Source organism: Pleurodeles waltl, chromosome 12 (genome assembly GCF_031143425.1).
Source record: "Pleurodeles waltl isolate 20211129_DDA chromosome 12, aPleWal1.hap1.20221129, whole genome shotgun sequence".
In the NCBI taxonomy this organism is placed as follows: domain Eukaryota; kingdom Metazoa; phylum Chordata; class Amphibia; order Caudata; family Salamandridae; genus Pleurodeles; species Pleurodeles waltl.
The window spans coordinates 675,459,919-675,472,523 of NC_090451.1; the positions used below are offsets into that span (position 1 = coordinate 675,459,919).

General features: G+C 40.4%; 1 protein-coding gene across 1 annotated transcript in view; it reads right to left on the minus strand.

Moving 5' to 3' along the window:
- Nucleotides 1–12,605, minus strand: part of LOC138267203 (extracellular calcium-sensing receptor-like) — a 59,053-nt gene that overhangs the window by 31,891 nt on the left and 14,557 nt on the right. The window contains exon 3 of the mRNA XM_069216056.1: nucleotides 3,086–3,877. Coding sequence (XP_069072157.1) covers nucleotides 3,086–3,877 — 792 coding nt within the window. The remainder of the gene's footprint in view (nucleotides 1–3,085; nucleotides 3,878–12,605) is intronic.

The following is a 12,605-nucleotide window of genomic DNA, read 5'->3' on the forward strand; positions in this document are numbered from 1 at the left end:
TAATTTTGCTTACTCTATTTTGATATATTATAATGGTTACACTCATTTCCTTTTGTCTTTGCATTCTTCCGGGGGGTTTTGGGGGTGTTACTGTAATGTTTGGATATGCATTGGTGTGTGTGTTGTAGAGGGTGGGGGTGGGGGTGTTGCATGTCTGTGTCCCTGTTTTTTGCCTCTCCCCTCCCCTATGTTGTAGGTGCAGTACTCACCGTGGTCTTCGCCACCGGCGTTGGTGCTCCTGGTACAGGAGCAGGAAGACTAGTGCAGGAAGAATATGGAGTTCCGGCTCCATGGTGTCGTCATTCCTCGTGGAGTGTGTGGAGCTGAGCGTTTTCCCTTCGAAATGCCTGTTTCCGCCGTGTTTTTATCCACAGTGAATCCCCCCCGGAAAAGGTGGCGGATTGGCCTGTCATAATAGTGTGGGCGGTACATTGTCTCCCGCCTGTCTGTTGGCGGTGACCGCCGCGCTGTTTGTACCGCCGTGGCGGTCTGAGTGTTAAAGTGGCTGTCTTTGTTGGCGGTTTCCGCCACAGTTGTAATTGCAAAATATTTACCGCCGGCCTGTTGGCGGTCTTACTGCCGCTTTAACACCGGGGTTGTAATGACCACCATAGTCAGTTATTGTCCCTTTACCCCTCCTGACAAATTTAGGGAGGATAGTAGACTGACAAATCTCAGTAAACATCACATTACAAAACCTGCCCTCACATCCCCTTTGACCGCAAATTAACATACCAGGGGGTGAATCTTCAACAATAACAGGATTACAACCAGCATCAAACATCCTCAGCTTGATGTTAGTCCTCAGCCAATATTACTTTAAAAAATGTGATCTGGGCTCCAAATTAGTCCAATTAATTCACATGCTTGCACACTTAGAGATTCATAGTCAGTCACAGAACATTAACAAGCACTTTCTCATGCACACATACTCACTCACTGTCCTACACATACGGTGACTTACCCACTCACAAATTGATGCCAACTAGACATGAGTGTATGTAGGTAAATCCTAAATGGTTTAACAAATTGCATATAATTTATCACTTTTATAGCTTGCCTCAATAAAATGCTGACTTTGCTTCCTGGAGTAATATTTGCTTTGTTGATGCATTAGCTGACTACTCTTTTTTACTCAATCACATTTACATACCCATTTATAGGGGTGGGAACTTCACTACGCCTAAGAAACTACCATACATACTGTTCAATTTGCAATTGACCAGTTTTGGTTAATCATATAGTGAACTTTGCTAGAACAGCACATGCCGACACATCTGGCTTTACCCTTCACTGGATAAACCTGAGTCTCAATTTACCTGTTCAATATTTGTGTAATTGTTTTCCTTTCTATATTTCTCACTTTATTTAACATGTATTTCCCAGGAACTCTAAATTGCTAATTGTTAAATGAGATTATAGAGAGTGTCACTCCTTGTTTTTAATGTATTCATGATTATTTAGATTAAGATTTTATATTTTCTTTTATTGTTACAATTAAGAGTAGTGTTTTAGGATATGGCATTTTAGAATACATAGTATATATGCCATGGAATGTTCCTTTTGTTCTCTGTATAATTTAGAAAGGTGTTAGTTATTTACGCAATGCATGGCAGTGAGGCCATTAGATGTGTGAAGTTTGCACAGGACACAACTTGCTGCTAAGCATGACAAAGGAGGTTAGGTTGTCAGGATCTATAAATTGAAGCTACACGCTTCATAGGAGAAGGACCTGTTTTAACATTTTAAAAGAATATGAAACAGAGGCAAAAACACAGCCAAAACAGCACCTGGTGTTTTAAAGTGGTAAAAGCCTTGTTAGATGCCTTGACCATTACTTAATAGGGTAGCTTTGCTTGAAAATGTATAAATAATTATTTCAGCATGGGGCCATGCAAATGTGCAGGGACTGGGGGATAATGATGTTCTGCCCCTCCCTTTTGATGGACCTGCCTATAGCAGTGGATATTACCATTATATTTTGGGCAATTAATCTGGATCGAGATCTTCATAGCTGTCATATGTGATGCGTCAGATATACATCAATGTCAAGATGTCCTCTATGACGCCACATGTGAAGGTATGGCGGAAAATGAGAAATCATGGTTGTGTTACAATATACGGATTGAATGTTTCAGGATATTTCAGGCTTGTATTGTGACTATAGCATTCCTTAAAATGAGGTTTTGTCTGGTGAATTTGTGAGGACATATATTAGCCTGGGTTAGTACATATATGGCCTTAGTAGAGAAATATACCACATTTCAAAAAACTTTTTTAGATACATTTCATGGGCTTGTGATCATAAACTTGCATTGTGCCAGAAGCATTTTACACAGACAGAGAAGCTGGCCTGTAATCTGAACGCCTATACAAGTACTTACATAGCACACGTAGTAGGTCCTGATACCCGAAGTATGGCATTGAAAAACTTTAGTCTGGGTTTGTAATCTAGACTGGGATTCATAAACCTGGGCTAGATCTGGACAGACCCATCGACGTAATGTCTAACTTCCCAGAAGAAATTAGAACAACCTTAGGTTTTAACATGTCAGCCTGTACATGTCTTTGTAAAGAAACTGCAGGAGCATCTGACTTTTTTGTGGATTATACACAGAGCAGCAGTTATAGCTTTAAACAAATTTTGTTTTGTTTGACGCAACAATTTCATTTGTGAAATAGGATCATTGTCAAAATGAATTGTTAAATTGAATCTAAATAAATCTTCATATCATCTACATATTAATAACCAAGAAATTCATGGATTTAATTCATTAATACACATTATATACAATACAAAGTATTGTACGCATTAATACAATACAGGATCGTGAGTGTTAACCTATTTCTCAGCACATTAATACAAAAGAAAGAAGTGACATTTAATTGATTACTTTGTGGATCATCCAACAACTTTGCAAATGCATCCTTAACATTACATTACCAAAATCAGTAGCGTATACTCCATATAGCATATGACAGGTAAAACTGGATAGCTTCTTACAACGTATGAAATTTAAAAAGCTATGACATTTAAATAGTGTACCTGCCAAGGTCTGAGGTTCCTAAAATCTGAACAGCTCACCAGATGGAAAGGACCTTGTCCGTGTCTGCAGAGCATGAGATCTTGTAAAGCCAAAGCAATGGCATAGACAGCAGTGTAAACATTGTAGGCAACTCTTAGATTGTTGACGTCATTATAGCCTATTTGAATTTGTTCTAATTTCTCTGATCCTGTACATTCTAGGGTTTCATTTTTCAAGGAACCTGACAAATCTTTCTCCTTCAACCACTTGCACCCAAAAGCTTTTTCCCAGAAAATGTTAACAGTAATATCACCAGGAGACTGTGAAGGGTGCACTCTGTTGAGATGCTCTTTGAATCCCAACATCTCCTCACTATGGACAGCGAACCCAATGGTACCAGTGAAGAGTTTTGAGTACTTCTCTGATGATATGAGTGGGGAAGTTGACCAAGACTCGCTTGCAATCCACACTTTTCCAAAAACATTCTGCTTAACTATTTCATCAGCAACAGGAGTGAACTCAGCATCGCTGGCAAAGATGACAATAGCATTGGCTGTTGATTCTTTGATTACTTGAACAATGTGAAAAGAATTCTTGTCAGGTCTACTTGTGAGGATGCTTTCAGAGAAGGCCACACAAAGTCCCGCCTTGATAATTTCTTCTTGCAATATTTGGACACCGTGTTGACCGTAGTCATTGTCCTCTGCCACAAGACCCACCCATGTCCAACCAAAGTGTATTAGCATTTGCGCCATCCCTCGGGACTGGAAGTCATCACTAGGGACCGTTCGGAAAAAAGAAGGAAATTGAATGCGGTCACTCAGTAGGGGACTTGATGAAAAGTAACTTATCTGTGAAAGCAAGAATGAGAGGTTTGAAAATGGCAAGGTGTAGAACTACAGTCTTTTTTATGACTTTGCCCCATGTCACTAACTTAATTAAACAGGGCAACGGTCGATCAAGGACATTCTTTTTCTGTACTTTCATCATCCCACAGAGTTTTTGAGAAGTACTGATAAGATGGCTATTGTTCTGCTTCATTTTGCTTAGGAGGTTCTAGGCACAACCCTGAAACATCATCCGGGCCTGATAAAGAAAACTAAAAACAATCCTCTTCAAAGAACCTTTTGTAACCATCCAGGAAAACATCTTCAAAATAATATATCCTTATAACTTGTAACCATCAGATTTCTACTTTCATGTACTTTTGTGTTTTATTTTATTATTTGTGAACTGTAATAACCTGGCATTAAATTAAAATGCTTTACCATTTCATGAGCATCTTGTTCTTTGTATCTTAAATGGAGATAGCATGGAGCCTAAATGTGATTTTCCACCTAAATATCACAAGTCTGTAATGTAAATTGTGAGCAGCAACATTTTAAACCACATGTTGCATGACTGTCTGAGCTCAAACTATGCTCATTTACTTTCCCCAACCTGTCTCCAAACATTCTACTACTTATAAGCCCTTCCTTCTTCCTCCAATGCCCTATTCTCCCCAAAGCTTCTGGTTTCTACAGACATAGGGTTAAATTCACAAACTTAATTTTGTAGTACATTGAGTAGTGCACCAGTGGTATGACTTACTTACTACAAAATGCAGTTCACACACATGTGGGTGAAGATCACAGCCTCCTCCCCCATGTTTTCTGTGTGACGGTCTCCACCCCCCACACAAATAAGCATACTATTGGTCAAAAAAGTGTGGGAGAGCAAGGAAGGTGGTCAGAAAACAGGAAGTAATTACTCAAAACTAGTTAGGGTGTATGGAAACTAATGAGCAGTTTAGGAAGGTAATGGTAATACAAAACACATACCCACAAAAGAGCAGGACATTTGCAATTCACAAATAACAATTCTAAAGTTAATACAGTTGTAATGGTGTCAAAACAGGCTTAAATGTACCCCATGCCAGCCTTGGTGGAAGTCAAGTATCACACATGGAGAACCACTGGTACTATTACACATTTCCATAACATCAGGTGCATGGCGATGGACAGGCAAAAGCGTAACAAATTACAAAGCTTATTGGTTGAGTCCCATTGAATAAAAAGGTTGTCACTCCTTGTGGGATAGGTTTGAAATATGCATTTATTGGAGCTTTTGCAATGTATTTCGGCAAACTACCTTTCTCAAGCCAAAAGACTCTACATCATTTCTAAATCTAACATCTTTATATTAAAGCAAAGAAAGAACAATATTTAATTTAAACAAAAAAACAGAACTGCTGAAAAAATGTTCACATTTGATTTTGTGGTCGGCACTATGTGTCACAAGTAGAATCAAACAATAAATGCGTTGTTTGATGTCTCGCTCTGAATAATGTGGTACTCTACCACAGCACAGTGATTTGAGTCAGTCATATAGAAATAAAGAATCATAGCAATATAAGAGAGCAGGTGTTATCCCAGTTTAAATTAATATTTTCCCAGTGGGCTATCCAAGGGATAACACTCCTTTGTAGCGATTCACAATCTTTTATAGCTCGAACAGTAAATATCAATGGGGCTTTCCACTTGAACTGCCAACATAGTCTAACTGAATGAAGACCCAGTGGGCACCTAAAGTTCAAAGAGCAGCAATGCATCAAAGCAATAGTCTTCAAAGGTGCAAATAATCAATATAAAACCGATTATGACTCCCAGGTGGGCTGAAAACATTATTATCAAATGTGTCCTTCATTTCAACAGCAATAAGTCAATTCTGAATAGTAAATTCTGTTTAAGGAGTCCATCAGGAGTGAACATATTCCAATCTTCAAAAGGCACCACCTCATACACAGAAATATATCAACAACTCCAGTGAAACCCAACAGTCAACCAGAAATATATTGATCTAACCGAGAAACCTATCTCACATGGATCATCGGTTCCCTAGAGTTCACCCTCTGTTTCACGGGTCTAAATTGAAAATATAGTCTAATTCCAATTGCTTAAACTGCAGCTTTCTCATGCCAACCCTAAGTTTAATGTCAACTTTGTCCACAAAATGTCTTGCTAGCATATATGAATATCTCTAGTGGCACATTATGCTCCAGTACCCCCTTTTTAACCAAGAATATGTTACTGGCAGCATACAGTTTTCTGCACTGGAACATATGCCAAGTGGAGTGGTTTAGGTGATGAATGTGTGTATCTTCTTAACAATGCTGTGTTTGCATGATTTACAGTTCCAACATAAATGAAAGCCTGTCATAACCCTTTTGCAAAGTATTTCTCTCACTGGGGACAGTTAACTTCTCACAAATAAATCTCTAAGTTAACCCACTCTTTTATACGTGACACAAGGATTGTGATTCAATGTGTCACATGTGATGTTCACTGATTTGAAAATGTGCACTGTTTACAAAACACTAAAGTTTGGGGTGCAGTTATTAGTCTATGTTACAAGGTAAAAGCTGAGCACACCTGATGTGGATTGCAGAGGTATGTTTGAAAGTACGTTGAGGCTTAATGACAAAAAGATATTTTAAACATCTGTGATAAGGCCCAAATCTTCTGTTGACAATAGATTATCCACCAGTGGATATCTTGCCACGTGCCAGTGTTAAGTATTGTAATACAGTGGAATAGACAAATTCTGTGCAGCAAGGATGTATATTAGGCCTGTATAATAATTTCCAGAACTTTGCTGAAGATGTTTCAGGCACTGCAGATTGTTGAATAATGTAAAATGTAGGGGTGCCCCAATTAGAGGTGGTTTATCTCCCACTCATAGGGTAAACATGGGTTTAAGGTTGTATGTTATTGTCCCCATCTCAGGAATGTGTATAGAGTATTTTACTAATTTACACAATGTTGTCCATAGGATCTGAAAGAAGGTGGCTTTTCACTAGCAAACCTCTTGACTTAAAATAGCAGGTTATGTGAACTCTAAAAGAAGGTAATTTTCTACAGGTGTAGCATGGTGAACCACTTCAAGTCCATATGCTGTACAGGACATTAGTACAATGATTGTATCATATCAGTGATGTCATCAGTGATATCATCAATGATGTTATCCAACATGCAATGAGTGATTTAATATTGGAGGTCATAGGCAGTGCATGGCGGGGATGCAACTTATAGTTAACTCAGTAAGCTACTACTGGTGAGTTTGTGTTGTATTTTAGTTTTTTAAAGATTAGTTTTTACCTTAACAATAATGTCACTTTAACATTTGTTTTTGTTAGAGAATTTCTAGCGTTTTTGTAACGTAAAGTAAGATCATATTAATATACCTAACTTTACCGTCACTTTAAACTTAATTTTTGTTATTGAATTTCTGGATTATTTTTTATCAAATTCAGCCAACTCCCCACTTCAAGCGAAGCCCTGCAGCCCACTGTGCACATCCAACCCCTGACTGTGCAAGGCCTCTGGCCATGCATTGCTTGTGGTTAGCCAACTCCATGCTGTGCATGGTGAAACACGTGCTCAGGAGAGGGTAGGCCCCATAGGCTGGCGGGAGCCCGGTTCCTGTATCCCAGGATCTACACTATGGCAGCCTTTTGGTGGCCAACCCTCCATGGATAGTCAATCCCCCCCCCCCAGTCTCCAAACCCATATTTAATTTATTTTTCATGGGACCTGCGGTACTGGAGGGGCCCAAGCAACACCCCATGGGTACCACTGTTCTGTGCAAGCTTCCCTTTGAGAATCCCTATGGCACAATTGATTTTTAAATTTCTGGTCCCAGGGGATTCCCGCTGGGTCCTCCTCACAAGTGCTAGAAGTCAGCGTGTCAGTACTGCCACCCCTTATGCAATTCTTTTAACAAATTTGAACACGTAGACTGAGTCAGTGAGTCCTCTTCTGGTGGCCACAAAATTTTTTCCTGGATTGTGGCCAGTGAAGCAGATCACTTAGTACCACAAGACTGGTAACAGTCACTGTTTACCAAACGGGTCGATGGAAGAAAAAGCTCCCTTGGCCAATCAGAAGGACCTATTTTATTTTTAGTTTTCGGCACTGCTGGTCTCCCACTGGAAAAATCATTCAGATATACCTATTTTTTTTATCCCTTCATGACCAAGTGAGCACCATTTTAAACTCCTATTTCTCAAAAACTGCTTAATTGATTTACATCAAATCACAAAAAGTACACTTTCTGAGAAAATTTCTGAATTTTTGCCTCATTTTGTGTAATTCAGATGAGCCATTGTTTTCTACCTGTGACCCAAGTATCCTATGAGAATTAACAAGGGAAATCAATGATTTGGGAACTCCTTTTTTTTTACCTGCTCTTGACGGATCACCACAAAACAATCCAAGAAGATGCTGAGGTGGATAAACTTCTTTTGGAACATTTTTTGTACGTCAAAAGGCATCAAAGTTATCAGCAAAACAAAAAATGCTTTTTCTAAAAATTCTGATCTAACTATAACTGCACTGCACCGTGGTGACTGCCACTACATAATGTAAATATAGTGAATAAAATGAAGTATAATGTTTGATAAATTGTATTGTTTTTTCCTTGCTTTTTAATTAAGTTTTAGAGATACAGTACATATTTAAATAGTTACACATAACATTTGACCATTCTTAATATAAATGAAATGAAAATAAAAAACAGTAGTGAGAGTAGGCATTTTTTAACATTATTGTTCAAAAATAATATTTATAAATGAAAGTAGTATAGTTAAAATATGTTTTATTCACATTCACATTGATGAGTTAATGCACTATATTTTTATTTATTTGTTCCAATTTTTTTAAAAATAATTGTACATTTATATTTTAGGGAACTCTCCACCCAAGTGGCTGAGAGCTCCATCAACTGGTAAAAAGATACTTGTAGTAACTTTACGCTTCTCAATTCCTTCACAGAAGGCTGCACCCCTTATTGGTGGGGGTGGAGACACTAGGTCTACAACTATAGTTTACATTTTCACTTTTAAACTAGTGAATAGCAAAGAAGTAGAATGATCAGCACAAGTGATTTTAGCTTTGTGAATTGTGCCCATACCTTTTGTCCATTATTTGCTCCTCAGCACTCCACACCATCTCTGTGAAGTCACATCCTATGTTTACACACAATGAAACATCCTCAATTCTACCTAAGTTCACCTTACCTACCTGCCCACATTTACAGCCAACGGAACAAGTTTAAACCACTGGATTCCTATGTAGAACTTCCAATGAACTCTCAGTTCCATTTTGCCTATTGAATACGAGTTTAGTTCATATTGAAACATCCTTTACCACTAATCATTTCTCCTCTTTATAGCTCTGCACTACAACTTTTTTACATAACAGAGACTTGAATCAAGAGTGCAGCCACATCTGCAGCCATTCTTACTCACTGTGCCATTTTTATATAAAATTTTATTGTTTTTGACAAAACACAGCAAGAAAATGCACATCACTTTGTCACGTCATAACATGTCATGCTTATACATTGTATACATCTTATAACGTTCAGAGCAACTCAGCCTATGCAATGGTATACCCAACATATCTCACCATTTTTTTGTGTGTTCTGAGGACATCCCCTTGCCTCACATATATGTATCCCATGTTTTGTGCACCAGAACACACCAAAATGCCATTTCAATAAACAGGGAGGACATGAAGAATTCCAGTGCCTGACAATGTCTCTTTTAGCAATCACCTTTACCATCCCCACCAAGATACAGTCTCCACGGTTGCCCCCATTATCTTTGAGGATTCCTAGGGATACACGGTGAGGGGTCCATCAACCTACTCAGGACACTTGAGAGCATGGGTAAAACACCCCTCCAGAAACATTTTATGACTTGGCATTCCCATATCATATGATAGATATATACAGGGTCCCCAAGACAGCAAAAGCATTTAGATTCAAAGATGCTGTTGGCCTGCCATAGCTGCCTGGGCATGCAGTAGGTACAGTGGAAGAAGTTAAGCTGGATTAGCTGCAGTCTTGTCAGGATGACAACCATGCATGGAGCCATACAGGCATCCCAACTGCGCCATTTTAAAACACACTCTAAACGAGGGGGCCAGTTATCAATGCTGTAGATGGGGTAGAATCCACTTTTACCTTATGAGCCCCCCACAGGGCATCGGACACAATTTTAAGCTACTCCCCCAACTGGAGCTTTACAGTATGGCAACGGGAGAGCTGTATTTGTGACTACAGTAACTAAATCACACTAATACATAGTTGGGACTGGTTTATAAGTTTGTATGCTGATTTATTTCTATGATTGCGAATGACTGTAGCTGGTACCTTTGATTATATTGTAATGCAATGCTACGTACACCGGTACTGTGAGTTCCAAGCCTAATTACAAACTTAATAAAGAATTATTATTAATAAAATCACTGATAACATCTCAAATGATATCACTGATGACATCACTGATATGATACACTCTAAGTGAATTGTAAGGCCGGGGAGTGTATGTCCTCCACCATTCGCTTACAAGGCACACTTGCAATCTCTTTTGAGTACCATTATATAGCAGGCATAACATCCTTCAGAGGAAAGATTACAACAATCTACCTCCCTGCTTTGCTTTGTCACTACTTTCAATAACTGTGTACATACCATGACTTCCATGTACCCTTCCATGCACCCTTGACTACAATCATCCTTTTTTTTTTTTTTTACAAGTTGACATTCATGAATCAGTTTTGCAACTCACCCTTTTTAACACACCTTCTGCTTGATGCAAATCTCATGATCTATAATACTTGCATCAAAGCACTATGCTGTGCTAAATATTTTAGTTCCTTATCTGATCATGACTTACTGCATATATTGTTCAGCAGTATCCCACCAATTTCTGTCCCTACCAACACCTTGTGTTTTCTTCCATTTGATAAGGCCTAGAGTTCTAGCCTCCCATGTATTCAAGTTAGGTAGTTCCAATAGTCCCCGTAGGGTAGTGTGAATTGTAGACCAGTAAGGATGAAGTGTCAAGCAAGCCCAAAGCCTGTGGTGAAGATCTGTCTCTTCTTGGGGACAGTGTGGGCATGTGAGATATGCCGTGGGATAATACTTATTGAGACATATGGGGCATAGGTACACTCTGTAGGAACTAAAACTATATATTCTTGAAACAGGAGTTGCGGGAGACTTTCTTGGGATGGGACAGTGCTGTTTCCTATTCCCTATCGGTTAGTTCCCTGCCCAGGTCTGTCTCCCATCGACGTCTGAGTGGGTCCAGGGTTATACAGTGAATGTCAACTATGGCTCTCTATAGCCAGGTTATGAGGTGGCGACCAGGACCCATGGGGTATATTGTTTGTATGACTGGGTGGTGCTGTGGTTCAGTCTCCACTTGTCCCCAGAGTGTCTGTATAGTAGTGCATAGCTGTTGATGGGTGAGAAATTGCCCTGGCAATACATTATTATTCTACATGAGCTGGTCAAATGTGAGCGAGTGGCCCTCAAAATATAGGTCTTCCATTGCTCTAACATCATTTGCTGTCCACTCTGCTAAGTGACGCGCTGTGTAGTGGCCTGGGGGCAGTCCCACCAGCAGAACATTAGGAGCAATACACGGTCGGTCTCAACAGAGTCTATATATTCATAGCATGCAGACGCAGGCCACTGAGACCTGCAGTTGCCAGGAGGTGGGAGGGTGTCAGCCTTGGGAACAAGAGGATGCGAATGGTAATTTTGTTAAGAGGGTCCTGGGAACCGGCAGCCTCACCCATATAGCGGTCAGGTGTCCACTGTGACAGCCATTAAAGCTGCGCCGGTAGAAAGTAAGTCTCAAACACCGGTACTCCCAGCCTGCCTCAGTCTCGGGGAGTTGCAGATTCGAAATTGCCACTCTATGGCGCTGTCGGCCCCAGATTAGAGTCCCCATCAATGTATCCAGCTCTCTGAAGAAGGCACGGGTGGAACAACCAGGAGGTTCGCAAAGAAATATAACAATCTAGGGAGAATAAGAGTTTTAGTGAGTGCTATCCTTCTTATGGGGGCAAGGGGGAGGGTCTGCCAGAATGCCATGTGTGCTCTGACGCCTGCCATCGCTCTGCCTGGATTGCCCTCATATAGGTCCTCCGGTGTTTAATGTAGGCGGATCCTGAGAAATGGGACCACCTGTGGCCCCCACTGAAGGTGAGCAGAGCCTAGCTGAACGACAGGGCATGGAGTTTCTGGGTGGAAAGGGTAGACCACTGACTTGGCCAAATTGATTTACAGGCCTGATGCAGCAGTGAATTCTTACAATGTGTTGTATAGTGGGCTGAGGGGCATGTTGATATCCCGGCGGTACACCAACATACATATCATACACATACAAGAAAGGTCACATGCACCCAGTCAGCCAAGGGAATGCCCAAGCAGCTTCCCTCCTGTTGCAGTCGGATCACCAGAGGCTCCATCGCCAGTGAAACAGGAGGGGGGATAGTGGTAACCCTGGTGGGTGCTGGGAACAAATTGGAGACTAAAGGACCCAACCAGACCCAGGAGGAGGGGCCATTGAAGAGGAGGCAGGTATATGCCAACTGGAGTTCTCCCCCACCCGCGCAAGTCATCACCTGGAATAAGTAATCCCATGGTAGAGTATCAAACTCCTCCACATCTAAGATGAGGGCTAATGGGTGTGGTAAGGACTCGCAGAGTTGATTCTTTATGTGAAACAGGCAGCAGGGATTT